The sequence below is a fragment of the Lipophrys pholis genome (genome assembly GCF_963383615.2).
Source record: "Lipophrys pholis genome assembly, chromosome: 11".
NCBI classification, from domain to species: Eukaryota; Metazoa; Chordata; class Actinopteri; order Blenniiformes; family Blenniidae; genus Lipophrys; species Lipophrys pholis.
The window spans coordinates 27,682,610-27,707,717 of NC_137631.1; the positions used below are offsets into that span (position 1 = coordinate 27,682,610).

General features: G+C 44.6%; 1 protein-coding gene across 1 annotated transcript; it reads right to left on the minus strand.

The window, feature by feature from the left end:
* Nucleotides 1-9,608: 9,608 nt before the first annotated feature.
* phlda2 (pleckstrin homology-like domain, family A, member 2) lies at nucleotides 9,609-10,902 on the minus strand. The gene is made up of 2 exons (XM_080475477.1): nucleotides 10,068-10,902; nucleotides 9,609-9,940 (listed from the first exon to the last, which is right to left on the minus strand). Exon 1 carries the CDS (start codon nucleotides 10,528-10,530, stop codon nucleotides 10,114-10,116), a length of 417 nt encoding a protein of 138 aa, XP_080331603.1. The 5' UTR covers nucleotides 10,531-10,902; the 3' UTR covers nucleotides 9,609-9,940; nucleotides 10,068-10,113.
* Nucleotides 10,903-25,108: the final 14,206 nt, after the last annotated feature.

Here is a 25,108-nt window from a genome sequence, read left to right on the forward strand (position 1 = left end):
CGTTGCTGGTTGTTAGAAGAAAAGAGATTCTGTTTCAGGGATCGTGAGGCCGGAGCCTCAGAGAAAGGCTCCACTGTTCACGTCACGTCTTCTAACATTTCAGCATCGTTTGGAATCGACTTCATCAGAGACAGAATCTCGTCTTTCTCGCTCAATCTCTCCGAAGGCCCTCGCATGCAAACCCGGCATCCCGACCTCTGGCCCCGTCTCTCCCGCCGGACTCATTTCTGCAGGTTTCCTTCGGGGGGCGCCGCGTAACCCGACACGGTGGACTTCTGTTCCCACACCTTCCCCCCCCATCGACTCTCACAGGTGTGGTGCTCGCCTCGCGGGGAAGGAACTCCGACATCTGCAGTCGATGCTTTAAGGGTCGAAACGTGTTCTAAACATTTATGCCGCGTGACGGCGCGCAGCGCCTACGTTTATCGACGACATCTAGTGGGAGATGACTTCATGGGCCTTCCAGGCTGTGGTTAACAGTTTCACCGGTTCAGCAGCAATTACAGTCACTTCTCTCTACATTCAATGGGAAAATTCTACGGACGACCTTGGAGGAGACGCAAAGCTCATAGTGGAAAACGGGGAAAACCCAACAATTCCACATGTAAAACTCCTAGTTGGAGTCAGAGGACGCGAGCAGCAAGTCTATTTTTGTACAGTTTTCCCGACGCGCAGCGACAAACTGTCATAATTCTGGACGCGTGGACTCACATGATCAGACTGCTGCCCCCGGTGTTTGTGTTGCTGAAGCGTGCCCCGGCTGCATTCAGAGTGCTGCCGTCCAACGTGATTAATGCTGCGCCACAATATGACCCTAACCTATTTGGCAAAAGTTGCCCCTGTGCTCAGAGTCGGGGCAGCAGGGGGGGGACAGAAGGGGCCATTGTGAATTTCTCTGCCTCTTTGGGAAAGACCCTTGAGCTATTAAAAACAGGACTTCCTCTCATTTGAGGCTTTAATCTTCCCGTTTCCTACTTCCGTCGGGGGAATTTATAAAGCAGCTTTGTTACGCCACATAAACTCATGAAGTCATATTATCTCTATATCGGGGGCTCAAACACACATTTTATCACCACTTGGGGTATTTTAATACATGTTATGAGAGACTAAAATCCACTAATATAATCAAGGTTTTCAATCAGAGTGTCAAACTCCACATAAAGCACCAGTTCATCTGGACTAGAGTAGGCTAAAAAACAATATTCACACCACAAAACGTGATCTGAGTGAGTCGGCGCGGTTAAATTAGTGCCGTGGTAACATTTAAATTCATACTTTGATGGTTTTCTTTGTTGTGACGTGACGACTTTGTCTATATCTTCACACACAAAAAAACCTCCCAAGCAATTACAACTGAAAATGACTATAATTAAAATTTCAAAGAAACTTTCAAGTACAAAATACAATAAAATGTACTAAAATCGTCTAAAATGTTGTTTAATGAGAATAAAGTGGCTCGTGGTTCTTGGTGCTCCAGTTGTGTTTGAAGCGTTTTGAATTTTTTATAACTTTGTACTCTTAAAATGACCGTTAACTACAAATTCAGGTCTACATTCATGTAGATCTTTTATACTTTATCCAGTGTAGAATTTGTTTGGGAGCCTGAGTTGGACCAACGGTTTCATGCCAGCATCTCGAGGAAGCTGGAGAAATCCCATGTGCCAACAGGTGGAAGACGCAATCTCCACTGGGGACTCGTCCTCAGCCTGCGGGCGTTTTCACACAGATTTGATCCCGGGCGGGTCTTTTATGAGTTTATAGATTCTTGTTGTGCAGGTTTCCTTTTGCCTTCCTCAAACAAATCATTAACATTCTTGCTCGGTTATTCGCTGGGCGGAGTGAGTGTGCGCCTGCGTGGATTAAACTCTCCGTGACTGTGGCCGGGCCGCGGCTGCGCCTCCCTGACAGTTGCACTGAGGGTTTAATGTGTTTCATAATAGAATTACCTGAATCATCTATCAACAGATTATTGATTTGAAAAAAACGTCTATCAGCTGATTAAAAATGCTGCTGCTCATGAAAATCAACCCTTATTTTTTATTGCCTTTCTCGTCCACAAAACTCTGGATGGTTTAAACACAAAGTTCGGCTGTAAATCAGAGTCAAACATAAAGCCTGCTTTATTTTCTTAAGAGCAGCGACTCGACACAAGACTGAGACCCGAGCTGAGATGTCAGCAATGCTGCCATGAAAGATCCCAAACTAGCATTCGCCCCAAAGCCACGCTGTCAGGGTGAGTTTGTAAAAATACCCATAATGCAACAGTTCTAGGAGAAGTTTGGGACATTTCGTTGTACATTGTTGTCATTGACATTGGCCTTATGTTGAGATTATAGTCATTTTCTGTCATGATTGTTTGTGAAAATACATTTTCATCATGTATCGTTGTCACAAGAAAGAAAAAGGATATTGTGGCACTATTTTACCTTTCCAACCTGCTCAAGCGTGTTTTTAAGATTTGAGTTCTGTTATATCCAGCTGCACAGGCGGACCGATTTCAACACATTTCAAACTCCACTTTACTTCTAGAGCATATTCTAATCTCTCATCAATCTCAGCTGAAATAGACAGAAACACCTAAACTCTGTTGCGTCGTTTCCTCTGGTTCAACCCTCCGATCCCTCATCCTACACATCAGTGGAGGTATTCCACCGCCCTGATCGGCGGCCATCAAACAGTCTGAACAATCCACCTCCTGTGACCGGTGGACGCTGCGGAGGCGCTGCCGGACTGACCAGGGAGCTGGAAACAGCGCGGAGACTTGCAGGAATGCATCGTGTGAGAACCTGGGCTCCTGTCGTGGGACTTTCCCTCCTCCTTGTTTTCCCATCATGCAGCGAGAGACTCTTGCAGATGGAGGTCTAATAAAAATCAAAATCAAAAAAGAAATCGAGACTGATGCTTTTGGTTTCTTTAAACACAAACAGCTGCTCTAACCCCTGCGACACAGAAGTTTCTCCTTTTGACTTGAAATAGTTGCCATGTCAACAAACCCTCATTCACAGCTCTTGATGATCCCGTGGAGAAGGACCCTTGGTTTACATTTTCCTTCTGCTTCTCTTGTCACTTTATTCCATTCTCCTCCGCCTCATCCGAGATCCGCCCTCAGATGATCCTCAGATGTTTTTGTTTTTACAGACATCTTTATAAAATCATGAAACCTTGATGTGCTGGACCAGGCGAGTCTGCTGGTGTGTTTTAACCTTTGTGTGAAGAAAACTAGTATCACAGTGTCTTAATTTTAAAATGGCGTCTGTCAGATTTATGGGCCTAAAACTCTTTTAACAGCTTTCTGATTTAATTTTCTAGACATGGGTGTTGATACTCTGATAAGAACAGTAAATAAAACACCTTTAAGATGTTTGTTTTCTGTCTCTGAGCTGATCGACTGCAGACAGGGTGACAGACGGATCATTCAGCGGCTTCTTTGTTCAGGGCGGTGCTTTTCTAATCACTCCTGTGTGCTTCGGTGTGGCGCAGGGGAGTTCCTGCATTCATTTTACTGTTTGTTTGCTTTTTTTTTTCTCCACTCGTGTTCGGCTACTTGTAATTTCCTCCGTATAGGAATTCTCCCCTCCCTCTCTCTCCCCCTCTCTCTCTCTCTCTCTCTCTCTCCTTCCCACTCATTGATCTTTTCCTTCTCCTTCTCTCGTTCTTGCCTCTCATGTGATAACTGCGCCGAACCAGTTTCCTCTCACCCACGCTGGTCATCATTACTAGTTATTACAATCATTTCTGTCCTCTTCAGCTTCATGTCAGGCATGTGGTCGCGTTAGTTTCTGCCTCGATGTAACGGAGCGTAACTCCCGGACGACGGTCAGACGGCGTAAAGTGAAACCTGAAGGAATCTCATGACTCTCTGACACTTTGCTCTCAGAGTTTCTCGTGACATGAGAGTCTCTCTCTCTTTTATTCCCTTTTGTGTGATTCAAATAATGGAGCGTGAGGAGAAGACGCCCCGTACCAGATGTGAGCTTGGACTTCCTGTCCAGACATCATGATATCGTCCTCCGGTGGACATGGCTGGGAGGTGTGATGTTATTGTAATCTGCTCTTCACTCGCCTCCTCAGTCAGGTGCTGGAGACTGAAGCCCCCCGTCACACTCCAGCTGCTCCATCGATCGGCCCGCCGGCCACCGAGGATTCCAGAACTCTCCTGCGGTTTGAGTCCGGGTCGTGTGTGACGGCTGCATGTTCTCCCCCTGCATGTGTTTCGCTGTTTTACAGCCACTTTGACCTGAGGGCCACTCATGCGGCCGTAGTAAATAGTTCTTCTGCACATGCTCAGTAGAGACACAATAAAAACAATGGCGCCCTCCGAACCGACATAACTCCCAGTCCATGTTCTCCCGGGACTTTGGTAGTTTTATAGTTCAGTAGCAATCCAACTTGGTCGTCACTGTTAATGTTTATAGCGTTTTGTTGTTGTTTCATTACAAAAACAACCAACAGCACCCACTAGTGTCCCAACATGAAAACCACATCGTTTTCAGCATTTCTGCCATTTCCGTGTAAACGGGCATTGCTTTTTTCAAAATCGCAGTTTAACTCCAACAACAACAACAACAACAGGGTGACGGGACCTGCTGAATCCAGACGTCTGATGATGCTTCAGCGTTTAACCTCAAGGGGAAAATGTGAGAATTTCTAAAAGTGTTTTAGGACCCGGAAACGGACTCGGGTTCGAATGAATGAAAAGAAAAAAACTAAAAGCAAATGTCTAAAGTAGACATGTTTCATGCCACATTCCAAATAAGATTTATCACTGAAGCAATCAGAGGGTTTTTGCTCTTCCACACTGTGATTATCCAGCTGATTGTCTCAGTCGTTGCTCGTCAGCGCCTCAAACCTTATTGTCGTCCGGAATAATCTCTGCTGGCTTGACGTGTTTTTTGTTTTTTGGGGGTGTTTTTTCCAACAGAAGTCGGAGTTGAATCTCTGGACGTATCATGTGATCTCAGCGCTCTGGCCCTCGGCCTCCCGCCCCCTCAGCGCCTTGTAGACATTCCTGACAGCGTCTCCCCGCTCTGTCTGAAGCGTCTCTCCGGACAGCTGGGTCTGAAGCAACATGATCCCCCCTGCCAACACTTTGTATGTATGTGTGCAGCATGTGTGTGCGGTGGTGTATATCCAATACACACGCATGAGAAGTGACACATTCATTGGATTCTCTTTTGAGAGAATCGTGGGTTAGAGATTCGGACTCGCCGCCGGTTCTTCAATCACATTTCTCATTCTGATCTTAACTTTTCAGTTCTGTGTTTGAACGCGATGGATTGTTTGGAATGATTCCACGTTTGTAGAGTATTGCGTAATCGCGGTGGCCGGAGAGCGGGCCGGCGGGGCTGAGGATGTCAATGTGGGGAGTTTTCTCCTCATGACTCAGGGGACAGAAATGGAGCGACGATAAAAAGAATGAAAAACACAAAAAAAAATCTGTTTAACAAACATGGTTGTCATGGCGACAAACGAAATCCGTTAATTTCATCCACGTCTGAGATTCAGAGGCGATAGAAAATAACCACCAAGAGCTGGATTTTAGTTTGAGCCCATCCCAATCAATCGTTCCTCACTTTTAATCCTTCAAAAAAAAAAAAAAAATAAAAAAATTTTTCCATTAAAGCTCGGCTGCATTATTTATCCTCCATTGTGACCTGAGGGCGTGTGCTCGTCCTCGCTGAAGTGTGTGCTCAGGTATGCGCTCACCTGAGTCATGCATCACAAGGAGAATGTGGAGGCTGTTTCCAGTAAAACAAGCCGGTGGATACCGCGTCTATGAGATAATCTCATTTCCTCCCCCCAAAAAAAACAAACAATCTGGGGTTGAAGTTCACCTCTGCTGGTTTTTTCAGATGCCTAAAATGGTTTGTGTCCATTAAAGCGCAGCGACTGTTTGTTCGCCGCAGACGCCCTCAGCTTTTAGGCCGTCACGCCGTCCTTGGAGAATTTTGAAAAAACATCCGCCGCTGTTTGGGTTTAGGAAGTTTTGGTTTTTTATTTACACAAAGGCCCCGGCGCTGCGGCCTGCTGTGGCGGGAAGAGCGAGCGGAGCGACGACACGACGACTTAAAGCCAAACAAAAGGTGGCGGGGCGGCAGGGCGGCAGGGGCGGCGGCGTGGCGGCGGGGGGGGGGGGGGGGGGGGGGGGGGGGGGGCGGCGGGGCGGCGGCGTGGCGGCGGCGGCGTGGCGGGGGCGGCGGGGAGCTGCTGTGTCAGTGTCGGGATTGATGACGCACATTCGAGTGAAGCCAGCGAGGAGAGCTGAAGTGGCGTCAGCGTGTGTCGTCAGGCTACGTAGAGCTTCAAGTAGAGTCGTTATCACAGCCTGAGTCACAGCTTTAACATCTGAGCAGCACTTTTAATCACGTAAACTATTTTATTTTTCGACCTCCAGGAAGATGATTCAATTGTGTCCTGTTATGTGGTTTTGTGAAGTCGATGACATTATGGCTGAAAGAAGAACATTGTTGACTGAAGCCATAGAAAGTAAAAAAGACAAAGCAGAACCGTCACTTAAAGCAAGAGCGTCAAACATATTCCAGCTCGGCGGCCACAAACATCCTGAGAGGGCCGGTGAAATAGTGCTTTAAACTTTCAACTTCTCCTTTGTCGATATTTTCAAACCCAAACAATTACTACCTAAAATAACCACAATCTCAACATAAAGCCAATTCTAATAATGCAAAATACAGTGAAATGTCCAAAACTCATCTCCTGCACCTGTTGCATTATGGGAGTTTTTCCAAACTCACCCTGACAGCGAGGCTTTGAGGCTGATCTCCCAAAACCTTCATCGCATTTTGGGTTTCGCTTTACACAACAACAGAGCAGCTGGAACCCTTTTTCAGAACGCTTCCCAAGATGGAACTTTTTTCGAAAAACGCTCTGACTCTGTCGTCGTGTCGACGGCAGAGATGCTACTGGTCATGCACACCGCGGCGGTAGGAAACAGTTTTTCTGCACATGCTCAGTAGACAGACAATGACAACGTTTCCTCCGTCGTGTCATGACTGCCAGTCAATATTCTCCTTGGACTTGGTACTTTTATTTTGACAGTCACCATAATAACAAGCCAAATTGGTCCACTGGAAAGTCTATGTTCTCCCGTTGTTGATTTTTATAACGATTTTTCTTTGCGTACATGTGTTACGTGTGTGTGGATTCATTACAAAAAAACTAAACAAACAACAGCACCTACTTGTGGCCCAACGTGAAAACATCATCTTTCTCAGCATTTCCGTATAAATGGACACCGTTTTCAAAATGTTCCTGTGTATATGTGAAACTTTTCGGAAACAAAAACCCAAACAGAAGCTTTCATGTCCATTTCAGGAGCAGCGTTTCCTCCAGCGACACGGAAACTTTCAAAAAGTTCCGCCCTGGGAGCCGTCCTCAAAAAAGTAGCATTTTAAGTGTTCCGAAGCAAGTTTTTACCTCAAACAAAAATGCAACGACATTTTCTCTGGAATATTGGCCCTGTAGTTTTCAAACGCGCTTTTTAAACAAACTCAGCTCAAAGAAACTTAAACAATATAAACTAAAATCCTGCAAATGAAGTGCTCCTGTTCATTCGTCTTTACTCCGACTTACTCCAAGGTCCTCCAGCCTCACGTTGAAGTAAAAGACGAGCAGGGTGGTAAAAATATCAATAAAGCTGTTGAAGACGTGAACTGAGGTCGTATCAGGATGACGACGTGTCCACCTGACCGCTCCACGTCTTTTCTCTTTAAACACTTCTTGTGTTTGCAATAAACGCCTCACCAACACTCGTCCAGTCTTTCAAAAGAAGAAAAGAAAAAGAAAACTAATTGAGGAAGTGCGACCTCGGCCTCTCCCCTCATTGAATCGACGTCGTTCTGTGGAATGTAATTATGCTCTCGAACTCGTTCACATGATGATGGACGAGGAGCGGTGACGCCGAGGCGCCGGGTTTGACCTGCATTTGACGCACGTTCATACGGGCTGAGATCAGATATGAAGACACAATGTGGTGTGTGTGTGTGTGTGTGTGTGTGTGTGTGTACATGTGTGTGTGTACGTGTGTGTGTGCGTTCACAGAACACAAGAGCAAATTCTCATTGTGTGTCAATGATTTCAGAACCAAACTCCTGATCTTCCTGAGCGTGGCTGCTCGCAGCACTGCCGTCAGAAAACCCCCCGTGTGGCGCTCGGCTCTCTCGGGCCAAAGGTGTGTGTGTGTGTGTGTGTGTGTGTGTATTTGTGTGTGTGCGAGATTAGGGTGGTGCCAATTTGTGAAGTGGTATTTTTAGGAAGGAGTCCCGTCCGCTCTCTTAATGCTCCACAGATCAGCCCTTTGATGCCTTCATTGTAGCGTGATCCCGCTTCAAAGCGGCGGCCGGCGAGGGCGTGACTCCGCGGCTCCAACATGCACTTCATTATTCCCGGCCATGAGATTCGGCTTTCCGTGACCTCTGACCTCTGGGCATCTGCGCTCGTAACACACTTCCACTTCAGAAGAAGAGGTGTTTATGTAGATTCATCTTCGGTTTCAGAATAAACAGGAAGAAGGATGATCCCGAAGTGGGATTATTGAATATTGGAGAAGGTTTAGGATTAAATAGGTTTTACTTCTTCCGTCCCCTTTTCAGAAATGTAGAATTAGATGTGTGTGTATTTAAGTCTATAAGTATATAGGTGTGTGTATTCTTGTATACAGATTATTTATTTTATGTAAATATATTTTCATAAAATATAGATTCACACACACACCCTTGTTATTAATGTGACACAAAGTTTTATTCAGTTTTTCCAATGCTGACCTTGTTTCTATTTTCCTGTGAAAATCACTGCCATTACTTCACTTTTTTATTTTTCCATTACTACTTTCCAGTTTTGAGTGTGTCTCTAAACTGCATGTTGAATTATTGCAACACGTTAAGGCCACAGAGTGTCTGACTCATTAAAATATCTGACCTCACTTGTTCCACGTGAACCTTCTGACCTGCTCTTCACGAGCTTTATGGGTCCTGTGAGGTTTTTTTTTTACAGCCTTTGGCATTAGGTTTACTGCAGTAATTAAATAGGTGTGTATCCAGCTCCGTGCTTTATCTATTTATTGATTTTTGTCATTTTTCATGATAGCGGTGAAGGTTTCAAACGAAGGCGCCTGATAAGGTTGGTGTGGATGAAAAAGTCACACTCACACGCCTATAATATCCACTAAAGCCACATTTCCGCTTCTGAGTCACACATGATCATCAGAACCTCAACCAAAGTGTCAGTTTGAGGCGGAGTTGATTCCTGCCACACCTCAGGTTGGGTTCAAACACGTCACCGAGTCTTTCAAGTGTCCGGTGCAGAGTGACTCTGCTCTGCTTATCAGAGATGACTTCAGCCTGAAACACTTCCTCTGCCAATAAAGAGCCACATTCCACCTGACAGCAGAGAGGAAAGGGACTTTCCTGTCCTCCACTCCCTTTTTACGGCTGCACGTCTGGTATTTACTCAGAAATGCTGCTGCTGAAAAGTGTGCCCAAGTGTCAAATATACTGTTACTGACTCCCATGATGTTGTAATGAGACACTGTGGGGAAGGACTCAAACCGGAGTGATAGAAAGAAAGAAAAGCAGCTGGAGAAGCTTCACGTTATGTCAAAAACACACGGAAATTTATTCAAATAAATACACACTTATAACACACATTTTGGGGGAAAAAAGGAAATAATTTAAACAATACAAGCCACAGAATGGAAACAAATAAATTAACATCAAGGTTTTAGGAGTGATTCCCCCCGGAGGAGTGAAATAGTTGTGCCAGTCCAGTCCTGCGTGGAGCTTCTGAGCGTCTCTGTCTGTGGGTTTTGGATCAGGTGTCCCCCACCCCGCAGAGAGCTCAGTCCCGAACAAGCCTTCATCTCTGGACCGGATGACCTCGTCTTCCTTTTGGTCCGCCTTTTATTTCAGTGTGGTCCATAACGACACTGGAAGAAGGAGAGATAATTAGTTTCTTACTGAAGAAACACGCTTTAAAATAAAAAAATAAATAAAATAACATAAAATAAAAGTGACATTCGTGTCCACATGTGAGCTGAGCCAAGCTTCACTCACCATATCAGGAGTGTTGGAGTCCCGGCAGCGCGCACGAGCCATGCGCTCAAGGCGCACGGGCCATGCGCCTCTCCTGCTGTCCGGGCGACGCGCTCTCGTTGTCCTGCCGCGTTTTAAAGTCCTGGATGGCCTTTCTGTTCTGGTAATCGATCAGGGCCATTGTGATCACCGCGTTCCAGCAGTTCTCCTCGCCGGGGCACCGGAAATCGATCTCCTTATTGTCCGTGGTCACGATGGTGAAGTAGACGAACTTGCCGGTGCGCTCCACGCAGTCCACCTTCTTGATGGACTGCAGCTTCAGCTCCTTGCCCTTTGTGCGCTTCTGCGTGTCGGCGTAAATGTTCAGGCTGTCCGTGGTCAGGACGCACGTCTTCCTCTTCCAGAACTGGAGCAGGTTGTCGCTCCTCTTCTCCAGCTCTCCTTCTTTGAGAACCTGGCAGATCTCTGCCGCTGACATTTTCATTGTTATGTGTGTGAAACTCCTTCGCTGGGTTTTTTCTTTTCTTTTCCCACTGCGTCGTCCGAGGAGCCCGGGGGAGGGGAGCTTCTCCTCCGTGGCGTTGTAATCCAGAGAGTCCTTGTGAATGAATGACGGTGGCAGGCGACCTTTATAGTGGGTTCCGGCCTGCCTCAGCCCTTCCCCTCCTGACGTCAGAGGGTTTGGGAATGCATCAACAGTTGCCAGTGGAGTAATTCAAGGCTGCGTGTGGGCGGAAGCCGAGGCGCTGGGGGAGAGGGCAGAGGAAGTCCTAACGTGGACCTAATTACACAGCCCACATGTTAATTAGTAATCCACATCCCGCTGCTGTGATTGCTGCAAATATTTACCCACTCTGCTCTAAGTGATTCAGTCCGGGTAATTACCAGATGTGCAGGCGGAGGCGTGCGTAAAAGGAACCTTTGAAACCTGTGCGGGGGTTTTCGAGTCCTCCTTTTGAAACCAGCCTGTTACCATGACAGCCAGGTAATTCACTCCCTTTTTTAACTAGTCAGCAGTGCCAAGTCGGTGCTGTGTAATACCTTCAGGGTTTTCTTTGAAATGAAAGGAGATACTCAGACTGAAACGTGTCTCAACTCATAAACTGCTATTTTGGGCCGTTGATGTCAAACCACTGAAATACTCCCTTATAAAGCACTTTTCCATTTTCCATTCAGAGCATTCAGGAATCATCATATATATATATGTTATTTCTTTTCATTTGTTTTATACCAGTTATAATCATTTTCCAATCTGAGAAAACTTTTGGTATTTTCTTAACACAAAGGAGTTGACACGTTTAGTAAATCTGTGAATCTTTTAGAAAAAATTTCATTTTGACAAAGCCAATTTCTTCCTATTTCTTTTTAATGCTGACAAAACAAATAAATTGTTTTGTCTAAAATGTTTATTATTTTTTTGTCTGTATATTTCGCTCTGCTTGTATTTACATGGTGTCAAAGTTTATAGAAATAAACACACTCCACTAATTAAATGAGTCCAAAACTTGTGTGAAAGCGCTTTATAATCAACTATGGTATGGTATAATTACCTTAACAAGCTTAATTAAAAACACAGGATACAGTTAGAATGAGTGTCAGTCTTGGCTTGTGTGGAGGTTTATTATTATTATACTGGCTGCATTTCTATAAACATGTAATTTTTCCAGTATTTCATGGCAGTGAGTTCATTTATTAAAACCTTCTATATGTTTGTGTTCAGCTTTTGTAGAAGCCTCAAAAAACACGTAAACATGTTTCCATGTTACGTGTAAAAAAAAAGAAGAAAGAAGTTATCTATAATCTTGGTCGGCTGAAACCACAAGGAAGTGAAACACAGAACGAAAACGATAAAAGAGTTTAATCACGCTTTCAACTGTGTTTTATTTGCATCTGTTATCATGAACTTCCTGTGTGAACGGTTTGACCGCAGCGGCGCTCCGTCTGAGGCGACTGACTCAGGCCTGGTGGCTCATGTCTGCAGTGGATCTGCCCCTGGAGCCGGCGTGAATCAGAGAGAGGAGGTGGTAAGACGGCAGATGTCGTCGACTCCGCTCCTGCATCCGGTCCGGCTCCTCTGGAGTTCAGTGCAGACCTGACCTCAGCGCTCAGGTCAGATTAACACAGCGGTCTGTGTGTGTGTGTGTGTGAGTGTGTGTGTGTGCAGAGTGACAGAGCTTCCTCAAGCACCCACTTCAGCCTCCTCTCCTGTCTGCCCCCTCCACCGGGTTTTGGAAACAAACCCCCCCCCCCCCCCCCCCCCCCCCCCCCCCCCGCTCCCAGGAAGTGACATGTCACAAGCACTCCCGTCACAGTTTGAAGAAGTTCTGCAAAAACCTGGAGGATGAAACGTGAAGAAACTTCAACCAAAGATCAAAAGTTACAGTGATTAAAGGCAGATTTCATTTGATAGCAAACAAAGACCCTGGTGAGTCACGTTTAAGGGCTGGACATCCTGTCTCCATTATGGACACAGAGGAGGGACGTCGTGGTCACTTTAATCCTCCGACCTCAACGAAAACAAAACCACGCGTGTGGTTTAACAAGCTGCCGGCTCCCGTTGAATGAAGAAGTCCACCCCTGTCCCTCTCTGTCTCTCTCCTGTGAGGTTCACACAAACGTGTGTGTGTGTGTGTGTGTGTGTGTGTGTGTGTGTGTGTGTGTGTGTGTGTGTGTGTGTGTGTGTGTGTGTGTGTGTGTGTGTGTGTGTGTGTGTGTGTGTGCGTGTGTCTGTGTGTCTTCCCGGGTCTTTGTTTGCGGTGGACGAGCCCAGGCTGTGACTCAGCGTGCGGTGGAGCTCGGCGCTTTGGAGTCACGGGGTTTGTGTGACGGCGTGTGTGTTCACCTCATCAACGTGCTGTATCGGGTTTTTTGAGCGACTGACAATAAGGCCTCGTTTACGCGACGACGTTTTAGGTAAAAAATGCATTTTGTCGTTCCAGAAAAGGGAAACGTTTTCAAAATGATGCCCGTTCACACGACGATGACAGAAACATAAAATCAGCAATGTTAAAAAAGTATGAAAAATAGATTTGAATATAAGTAATAATAATAATAAATATATTATATGAGATAATATGAGAGATTTGATTTGAGCAAACATGAAAATGATGGTCTCACACACACACACACACACACACACACACACACACACACACACACACACACACACACACACACACACACACACACACACACACACACACACACACACACACACAGAACAAAACGCTATAAACATTTAAGTTCCTCTACCAGAATCAACACGAGAGAAAAAAAAAAAAAACTAGGAGCCAGTTTTAGTTGATTCGTCTTTACACTCATACAAACAGGTGTCTCCAGTATTTTAATTTCTCAGAAAATCCCCGGGTTTGGAACTCACAAACTTTCCAGAGGCAAGATCCCGTTTGTTCACTCGATCCAGCGAGATCTGGAAAAACGATCAACGGCCAGTTTAACAACATTTCAGGCGATTCTTGTTGAAAATTAGTTGAAATGAGTTGGAAAGGTTTTATTTTCATGTGTTGGTTTATTCTCTGTGCAGAAGTGGAAGTATATTTCCAAGATTTTTCTCTGGTAGAGTAACATTAACAATGGAAGTACACGGACATTCTAGTGGAGTAAGTTGGGTTGTTTACGTCAAAGTTATGTCAAAATAAAAGTACCAAGAACCAGGAGAATTTAAACTGGGAGTCATGATACATTGTTCTGATTGTCTCTACTGAGCATGTGCAGAACAACTTGTTACTATGGCAGTGGTGCACCAAGCGTTTTCAAAAAGTCCCACTTTAGAAACTTTTCAGTGGCTCTGAGGACTGTTGTTGTGTAAACAGGACATCCAAAATGCAGTAAACATTGTAAATAGGCCCCCGAGCCTGGAACTTGCTTTCGCTGCGCTGCGCAGCGTAGCCCTAACCCCAGCATACCCCTAACCCCCCCAGCATAGCCCTAACCCCCCCAGCATAGCCCTAACCCCCCCAGCATAGCTCTAACCCCAGCGTAGCCCCAACCCCAGCATAGCCCTAACCCCAGCATAGCCCTAACCCCCAGCGTAGCCCTAACCCCCAGCATAGCCCTAACCCCAGCATAGCCCTAACCCCCAGCGTAGCCCTAACCGCCAGCATAGCCCTAACCCCAACGTAGCCCTAACCCCAGCATAGCCCTAACCCCAGCGTAGCCCTAACCCCAACGTAGCCCTAACCCCAGCGTAGCCCTAACCCCAGCATAGCCCTAACCCCAGCATAGCTCTAACCCCAGCATAGCCCTAACCCCAGCATTTCCAGAAAATGTTGTTTTCACCCGTCGACACGACACCGGAGCCCAAGCGTTTTCAAAAAGTTTGCTCGGAGTATAAATAGAGGCTCAAAACCACATTTCTGCGTTTTCACTTGAAATCCTTGACATGTAAACGAGATGTAAAGTTAAAAAATAAAAGCAGGAAACACAAAGTCTAGTGGGTTCTCCACCTGGCTGTAATAAACCCTTCACACATCAGAGAGTGCAGACAGTTGATTCATAAACCTCAGACACTACCCAAGTGGCCCGTTCACTCTTTTCTCTTGTGGGAAAGTACAAACTCTCCTTGAGGGAATCTGGATGTGAGATCCTCGTAGGTGTGTCGTGACATCCCAGGGTTCATATCTGTGCGCTTTGAACAAAGACCAAACAAGTCCCCCGCAGAGCCGCAGGGAGGAAGTCAGATAACACGCAGATGTGAGCGTGAAGGTTAAGTTTATTGTTCTTTTTTTTTTTTTTCTTGTTTACCCTCTGTAGCCTTGCTGCCATGGGCACATGGGTGTGACAGAACAGCAGGTGGAAGGACCAGAAAGGTCCCAAGTTTGTCGGTCGTGTCGAGACATGAAGTCGCTGGGTGTTTACACTCTGAGTCACAACACAGGAAATCTCACTGTGCTCTGCGAAAACTCATCTGGGCCACAAGTCAGTCAATACTAAATTAGCGACTTGAATAATGTGTAATAGAACTAATGCATCTGATTACTTAACATACAACTCTAAATTCAATGTGCATCAAAGGAAGTATAATTCTTGAATATTGCAGTTTTAAATCTTCAATTGGCTCTCATCTGTCTAACCAGTTCAGCGATTGTTATAAAAAAAAAAAGTGTCATCAACTGCAGCAATAATGTGTCGGGAAAAGGTGTGCGTTCTTTGAAAAGTCACACTCAGCAGTTATACCAAGAACACACAGCATTTGGGGATTTTTTTCATTCCGGGTACAGACGTTTGTGATCATCCAGCAAGTTGCTAAAAATCGTTCCAAGACCCTTTTCCCAGGGTGCTCAGATTTCCTCCTACAATCCAAAGAAATTCATTTGAGGCCAGGCGGCGACTCTAAACCAGTCGTAGGTGTGATTGTCTGCCTCTGTGTGGTCGCTCGGTGACGGACTGGCCACCTGTCGAGGACGTTGCCCTGGTCTTCTGTCCTGTGTCAGCTGTGAAGTCAAAACCTGCCCGCACGTTGCCAATCCGGTCGTTAGATTATAATAACATGCAAACAAAAGGCTGCAAAATGTGCAAAATGCAAAGGTTATAGGAGTTTATTTTGGACATTTCACTGATTTTTGCAGCAGAAATTATCATTGAAATTGGTTTTATGTTGAGATTGGAGTGAAACATATTGCAAAGAAAACTTCTATTCAACGCCACAACAAAGAAAAACTGAAATTTAGATTTAAAGGCTGTTATGGCATCATTTCACCGGTCCGGCCCACTCTGGACGTATGTGGCCCCTGAAGTGAAATGGGGCCTCTGTAAAGAAAAGTGTTGTTTTTGCTAAATTTGTATTTTGGCTCTAAATCAAATCAAATAGGCTGAAATGAGTTATATAGATGCTAAAACACAGAAACAAAAAAAATAATAATTTCAATTAAATAGTGGAAAAAAAAAAATACACCCGAGTAAAAATAACAATCATAAGTAAAAAATGCGTCTTTAAGATGTAAAAAAAAAAAAAATCTAAAATCAAAAAGCACAAGCACTTCAGTGGTTTTACATATTAAATAGAGTCTAATGAAATGAGCAGTAGTAACATGTGGCGTGCACCTGAGTTCACATTCAGCCTTTTTTTTATTTTTTGCTTGTCTCTGCGGGGGCTTTCCCAGGATGCTCAGGTTTCCCTCCCTGCAATGCAAAGACATGCTTGTTAGGTCAGTATGTGACTATTCATGGCGCCACGGGCTGACTGTGTGATTGTTTGTCTCTTTGTGTGTGTTTGTGTTGAGATGGACTGGTCGGCGTCAGATGGGTGGATGTTATATTACAGCTACTGACTCTATTAACTAAATGCCCCCCCCCCCCCCCCCCACACACACACACACACGCACACACACACAGACACACACAAAAAAGGGAATTAAAATTTTTCGCTGTATTCTATTTCAATGAATCCTGTGGTTTATGATTTTATTGATCATGAGGGGAAATTTCACCTCATTTCAAGTTAAAACGTTTCGATTTTGCATTTTCGTTTCAGTAAAGTTTTGAAAACGATGTCTATTTACACAGAAATGGTAGAAAACACTGAAAACAATGTAGTTTTCATGTTGGGCCACTAGTGGGTGCTGTTGGTTGTTTGTGTAATGAAACCACACACACATGCAGCGGAGAACAAGACGCTATAAACATTAACAATGGTGAGTACGCGGACATTCCAGTGGACAGACGACCAAGTTGGATTGTTGTTACGGCGACTGTCAACTTTCAGAGCGCGTCCTCAGCGGACCAGAACCTCTACGGGGAAAAAAAACCTTTCGTTTGGGCGACGCTCACGTTCCCCATCTCGTTTTGAACGGGAGCTAACGAGCGATCGCTCGTCCCCTCGAAAACACCGATCTCGGTTCGTTTACAAACGATCTTTCTAGCGGGCGGAGTCAGAGGACGTGACGTAGTGAGTGATGCATTCTGGGTAGTGAACAAACAAAGCTAACCGCACAAATCAGAAGAAGATGCAAAAAGAAAAAGTTCTTGCGGGGAGACGTGGAGTAGTGAGGAAGAAGTAGTGAGGAAGACCCTCATTGATATCTAGTATGAAGACTATATCTCGCGGTTTCTGGCTACCCATTAGCCACGAGCTAACTAGCCTAGCCACCGCGGGGCTAAAGCGGCGGGAGTTCTAGTGTTGTGTCATTTCTTTTTTCTTTGCAAACAAAAAACATGAGACTTTCCCAGAGATGCGTGAAGGTGGGATAGAAGTCCCAGTAGAAAATGGCCTTGGAGTCATGACACTGTTTTTATTGTCCATCTACTGAGCATGTGCAGAAGAGCTGTTTACTCCAAGGTGGTGCTCAGGCACAGCAGCAGCGTTTTTCGCCGTCTGGACGGAGACAAAAAGCTCCACCTTGGCAGCCACACTCCAAAAGTTGTGTTTCATTCAGAGGCTCTGAGCGTCGTTATGGTCAAGCGCAGGTAAATAGGTGTCAGATGGAAGGTGTCAGCGCGTGTGTTTTCCAAATCGTGTTTTGCTTTAGAAGAAAACCTCCCCGGGACAATAAACTAAACTTAGTCAGCCTAACAATGGGGAGCAGCGAGGATGAGCTGCGTGTGATGAGCTGCTGACAAATACAGCAGAGCCCACAGGTAACAGCTGCATGCTGTGACAAGTTGACGGCTTCGGCCTGCCGCTTCCACACACACACACACACACACACACACACACACACACACACACACACACACACACACACACACACACACACACACACACACACACACACACACACACACACACGCACACACACACACACACACACGCACACAGGCACACGCACTCCGCTGCTCCTCTTGCTCTTTGGTGACATGCCCTTGTGATGAGACTCCGGAGCTATTTGAAGCATTGTTCTGATAAGCCCTGTGTGCGTGTGTCTGCGGCCACGCTGGCAGTCAGCAGCGTGGGAAAAAGAACAAATGGCTGATGGAGGGCCAACGTGCAGCCACACACACACACACACACACACACACACACACACACACACACACACACACACACACACACACACACACACACACACACACACACACACACCCACCCATGGAGAACAATGACAACACACACGACCGCTGCAGTCACACCGAGGAACTGGGCACTTGTGGCAAAGTGAAGGAGAAAGTCTTCAAACCGACCAGACGTCTTGTTGTTTTTATTTATTTATTTTATTCTAACGTAATGCTTCAGACTGTATGTGAAGTGCCTCGAGTGTTGCACGACTGAAGCGGTACAAAAATAAAACCAAACTGCACGCCCGTCCCGAATGCTGCGAAGCCACATGAAACGAATTGACACGTGCCGCGGAGCAATGGCCGCCGAGTGTCGCATCCCTACATTATGATCACGCGTATTCCGAAAGCAGAGCCGTGGGAACCGTGCAGACTTCCTCCACGGATCCCGGCGAGCCACGGCTTCAGCGAGGCTTTACAAAGATGCGACTTCGGAGGTTAACCGAAGAGCCCGACTGCCTCATTCCTGCCAATTTGACCGTGCGGCAAATGGCAGGTATGCAGGTCTGCGATCCTTCGCCCTGCCAGGAATGTGGCATTCACTTTGCTGTCTGCATAGCTTCAACAGCGGCTTACATGGTAAACCGCCAGTCTTTCCATGGAGGTAAAACTAATCTGCAGAGGGAGCAGGTCTTTTAGGCAGTTAAACCCTTGTTTTTTTATTTTATTTCGGTCTTTGTGCTCCGCGACTCTGACCTGTGATTCACACCTTAGTTTAGCAGCGGAAACACCAAGGAGACGCCTCGATGAGAGATATTTTACAGAAAGGCGAGAAAAAGAGTGAATGGATGATTATTGTATGTTTGCATTCTAAACTATTATACATATATATATATATATATCCAGAATATATATATATATATATATATATATATATATATATATATATATATATCCAGAAAATATATATATATATATATATAGCAAAATGTTGGGATTCATACAACTCTCAATCGGACTGGATTTCATCACTTAGGTCTCGTTTACACGACAACGTTTCAAGGGAAAACGCATCGTTTTTGTTTCAGAAAAATGTTGCGTTTACACAATGCTTCAGGCTAAACCACATCGTTTCCACATCTTCATTTCAAATCAGTTTCAGTGTTTCAAGAGAAAATGCAGCGTTTTCATGTTTTCATTTAAAAAAAGTTGTGTGTTTACACAATGTTTCAAGAGAAAATGCATCGTTTTTCAAGTTTTCTTTTCAGAAAGGTTTTGCGTTTACATGACAAAAAAAGGTCAGTTTACACAATAATGGCATTAAAACTAAAAATGTATGTAGTTGTAGTTGTAGATGTAGTTTTGCTGTTGCGCTACTATTTGGTGCCATCATTTGTTTTTGTAATAAACCCACACCCACACATACACCCAGAAAACAAAACACTACAAACAATAACAAAGGGAGAACAGACAGACCAGTGGCTCCATGAAGCTTCCAGAAAATTGTACATAAAAACATTTTAGCGTATTTTTTCTTTTTTTTTTTTAGCTCATTTACACAAGGACTCTTATCTCTTGGCTGAAAAGAGCTATAAAATAGGTACAGGTGAAACTGGGGAAAAAGAGTTAAAACTACAGGAAATGTGGAAAAACAAAACCCAAATATGACTCGAATTTATAAAAGAAAAAAAAAGAAGCTTGAAATCACATAAAAGTTGAAAAAAAAAACCTGACATGTAAAACTGTTTTTAAAAAAAGAGTCATAATGGTTAAAAATAGCAAAAAGCTTTAAAAAAAAAAAAAAAAAAAAAAAAAAGGTGAAATAAAGGTGAAACTGCTAAAACAGCAGGTAATAAAATAAAATATTCGCCATCCTGAATAGTAACTGAAACGTCATATATAGTCATATATAGTCATATATAGATCCTAATATACCGTTTTTGTATCAAAACTATTTTTGAAACTTTAAGAGCTGTTAGCCTCATTTTAAAGGTAAATGTGTTTTGTTTAATTTCATTTGGTGGAAAGTCTTTTAATAAAATGCCTCTTTTGGTCATCAAGGAACACGACAATACATTTTCAGCATTTTTCAAAAAGTTGCATTTTCAGTGACCCGCTGTTATGTGGACGGACGCCCTCGGTGCAGTGGAAGTTTGGCGTTTCCACTTGAAAAGAAAACCCTCACAGTTTCCTCAAATATCTGATTGCATAGTTTGAGCCCCATGAATCTAACAAAACATCCAGACGACTCTTCCTCTTCACATGACAACACCCGACGCGGCGCAGAGCAGAGCAGTTTTGCATGAACTCAAACCGGCCCGGCTCAGGTTGTCGCCCTGCCCTTTGACTCTGCTCTTCACTGAAAAGGAAAGTACCTCCTCCGGTCCGACCAACGGCTTCTCCGATGTGAAATCCGGTTAAACGCGCCACGCCCCAGTTCGCACTCCGCTCCTCCGTCCATTCATAAATCGGCTCGCTGCTTTGCTGCGATTGGTTGTGGAGCCGACTTTCCCGGAAAACACCAACTGTGCTTAATGAAGCAAGTGAGATCACTGTTGACGATCTGCCCTCCAATGTACACATCAACACCATACTTGAGCCAGTTTAGATTAACTAGTAGTGGTTGATTTAATTGATTTTGCAGTAGAAATATGCTGGTGAATAATCCCAATGGCTTTCTTTCAGGAGGTGAACCAAACAGTTGGAAAAGCTCAAATTAGTAGACATCGATTTGATTTGAGGGGTTCATCTATATTCAAAATATATCCACCGAGTGTGTGTGTGTGTGTGTGTGTGTGTGTGTGTGTGTGTGTGTGTGTGTGTGTGTGTGTGTGTGTGTGTGTACAACCCCACTGTTATCAGATCTGATGGAACTGAGTGAGTCGAACCTGATGAAGACTTCCTCTTCATCAGGTTCGGCTGCAGCTGCACCCTTCACACGTGTTCTGGGTGAGGATGAGGACGACGGCAGAGCAGGAATCTCGGCAGGCTCAATACCCGTCTTTGTCCCTCCCCTCACTCCCTCGTTCTCGGTGGATCCATCCAGGAACGCTGCAGGAAGCGTCAAGCCGCTGAGGAGGAGCCGGCAGGGATGTGAAAGGGAGCAAAGAACACAAAGGCCTCATGGTCTTTATCGTCTTTCAAAGGCCTCCGAGGAACCTGCTGCAGAGATTCAACTCGTTTTAATGGTATTACCCAGAACAAACAGAGCCAAACATGCCATTTAAATTTCCTCTGAGGTGTTTGGATGTAGAGGAAAGAATCGGCGGCGGCGGAGATACATCAGAAGTGACGAGGGACGAGGCGCTCATCATGGCAGGTTGGTTAGTTGTGTTAAACCAGACTAGTTGAATAAGTCAAAAATAAGGTTGCAGTAATACCATCCAGTGGTACGAGATGTTCTCTCTCAGGTGTTTTGGGCCAAATATATTATATTCTGTTCACAAGCAGAAAATTACAGCTCGTCTCCACTTTTATGTCTCCAAGCTTTTATTCTGACAAGTTGATCAGATCATGTTTTTTTTTGTTTTTTTTATTATAGATAAATAGATTTGTGTGCATAGCATAGCGCTTTAAACTGATGGTAAATAATTCTCTTCTGGCTTTTTTGGTATGAAGGATGTTTTTGTTGATTGAGAATCCCCATATTCTGATCCTCAACAATTAATATAATTTCTTTGCATATAATTTGCAATAGAAAAAAAAAGGATTTTTTAAATTAGTTTTTGTTTCACAAGATTTGGATTTGAAATGTTTCTTTCTACAGAAGTGCAGTTATTTAGAGGCAATGCAGAGTGCACTTCTTTTAGGTCTGCTGTTATAAACTACATTATGTACCTGAATGATCGGCTTGTTCTATAAAATCAATTTTTTTTGATGTCTTAGCGATATCAAAACAATTTGTTATATATTGTCTTAGTTTTGCCATTTAATGAACCTTTTACTGTATAATTGTCCCATTAAGATATTAATTTAGTTATTCTATGTAGGAATTTTGTTGCTTAGTATTTAAAGCACTCTGTTGAGGCTTAAGTACTCACCATATTTTATCCAAGTCCTATGTTTTTAACTTGTATTTGTTATTTTTAATAATTCTCCAATAAATATATGACTCATCCAAAAAAAAAAGTTAATGAAGTGTTTCCTGATAATATAGGAAGCATGTATGTGAAGATTACAGGTCCTAACACAGAACCCTGTGGAACTCCATGGTAACTTTAGTCAATATTAACAAGAACAAATTAGAATCTGATAAACATGATTGATTGTTTAGTGCTGTACGTTCATATATTAAATATTTATGTCAAGTGCTTCATTAAAATCCGACTCCGTATTTCCATGTTCTTGGTCGTGTCTCTGCAGAAATGTACTAACAGGCTCTCAGACACAATTGGACTCCTTGTTACGGCCAAGCGATCCTGAAACCCCCACGCAGCGGCCTCGCCATGAATGGCGTCTTGTTCGCAGCTCTATCGGAGCAAAAAATCCCCGAAATCGCCCGTCACTGGGACTGCGGGAAGATTCTCTCAAATCCCCGTTAACGTTTCATTAGTCTTCCCGTTCCAACACGTCCGCCAGCGACTCAAGGCTGACCAGGACGGCTGTTTCCTCGCCGCCTCATGTCGTCACTCGTGTTCCCACGAAGACGGAGTCATGCAGGTGTAAAGCGTCGCTGGACGAGTTGACAGGATAAGAAAAGAGAAAACACGGCGCTGCCATGTCAATGTCCACCAGAAACTCTGGGCCTTTGCTTCCCACAATGCACCAGCAGGGTTCTGCTTTCTTTATCGGTCAAGACAGAATTCCAGACACTCCGGTTGCCTCGCCGGAGTCTGGACAGACGGTGACGAGTGTCACCGTGGTGTTTGTGATGCAGAGAAGACTCCTCCGCTCCCTGGTCTGCACGTCTTCCGCCTCACGTGCTGAAGCGTCACCTGACGCCCGACAGTGGAGTCGATGTGTCCAGCGTCCGGTCGCGTTGTGCCGCCGACAGCGATGTGCATTCAGCCGGGGAAGAAAAGTCATCCGAGCGCAGGAAACGCCGGAAACGCGACGCCTGGAGTTTGGTCATTAAACCCCCCGGACTCGTGAGGTTAACGGAGCCGCCGGAGCAGCAGAGCGCGAGACGCTGAAATGTTTCAAGGAATACAGAAGTTTTAGGACTTTCTTGCAGGACTTCACTAATTCTTTCGGGTTAAAAAGGGACTTTTCTTCCCCTTTCCAGCCTCTTCACTACCTGCTGTGTGTAATTTCCTGGTAAAAACGCCTTGAAATGGACTTTGCTGTATTCGGCTCCAATAGAAATAAAATTGAGTTGATTGGTTTTTTTACACCCACTTCAACTAAACTTCTTTCCTGGAGGTCAGGGGTCTGCAACCTGCATCTCTGGAGCCACTTGTGACTCTTCAGCCCATCTGTAGTGGCTCCTTAAAAATTATCTATGTATAATCATACAATTGAATTAAAGCCAACTAAAACCACGAGGACTGAGTAAAAGCAGGGAAAAAGAAAAAGTCATAGTAAATCACTAAAAAGTCCAAAAAGGTTTAAGATGCTGAAGCTGTTCTAACTATTAGGAAGTTTAGGATGAAGAGCACCGTTTCATGCCTGGAAGCTGGTGAAGTGAAACTTTTCAGTCAGTTCCTGCTGGCAGAGACTCAGACCAAATCTGCAAAAGAGCAACGTGACGAATTCTTTTCCTCGCCAGCAGGTTCTGTGTTTTGGTGAGAAAACATGCAGTAACATACCGCGGAATGTTGCAGTCATGCGTCTTAAAGGAAGCCTTCCTTAATAGATAATCTACCCAGAGGACAGGCAACATGCTGCGCATACTCCACTCAGGGTGCGTCCCAACAGTTCCATCTCCTTTCCTGTCTACTTCACCTTAACCCCGTGGATGACGTCGCGGCGTTAAGGAAAGGTGTTAATCGGACTGCACTCCCACTAGGTGACGTAATAATAATCCGATGGTGGCAAAGGTTAAAACTAAGAATTTCAGAAAATGGACTACAAAAAGGTAATTTCTACCACTTTCCTCTGTGGCTCTAACGGCAGATATAAACTCAAATATCACAAAGTTTGAAAGGAAATCAAAGGAAAAGAGGCTGCAAGGTGAATAAATAACCAAACTGAAAATAGGCTGCACAATAACTTTACTGTGTTCGTTTTACCACATCCACATAGTCCTAGTTGAGATTGGGGTTCTAGATTAAGGCAGATTATTGCTTTGGTAATTTTGAATGACTGAAAAGGAGCAGATCATCCGAGTTTCCCTGAACGCTCCGATGAGCGGGTCCCTTTAAATGTCGCCGCAAGGAATTGTGGGGCAGCATGAGCTGGTCTCCTTTGGTAAAGGAAGCATCAATGTTTCCTCGGCTAAAGGAGGTTCTAAAGGAAGCATTGCGCCTCCTTTCCTTATCTTAGTGAGAATTAGAACGTTCTTTATCATGGCCGTCACTTAAATGCTTCTGGGGTTAAGGAGAAGTGGATAGGAAAGGAGATAGGAGGGACTAATGGTCAATAGGAGGGACTAATGGTCGATAGGAGGGACTAATGGTCGATAGGAGGGACTAATGGTCGATAGGAGGGACTAATGGTCGATAGGAGGGACTAATAGGAGATAGGAGGGACTAATAGGATATAGGAGGGACTAATAGGAGATAGGAGGGACTAATGGTCAATAGGAGGGACTAACAGGAGATAGGAGGGACTAATAGGAGATAGGAGGGACTAATAGGAGATAGGAGGGACTAACAGGAGATAGGAGGGACTATTGGTCGATAGGAGGGACTGTTCGGACGCACTATTTGGATGCAAACTGGAGAACAGCTAAAATTCTAATCCAGCCTGTAAAGTCGTATCAGAAGGACTTAAAACCAAAAAACACAAAAATGACTCCGCGGGCACGTTTCCATGTTGCACAACTTTAATAGAATATTTTTACTAACTCTGTACAAATTGAAAAGAAATATTGCGCAAGTAACAAATTGTGATTAAGAACCGGTTAAGGCCATTTGCTAGCACGCGGTCTGACGCGGTGGATCAGAAGATGGCGGACCGCGGCTCAGAGATCCGTCTGACGAGATCTACAATCGTTCTTTTTAAAAAGGGAG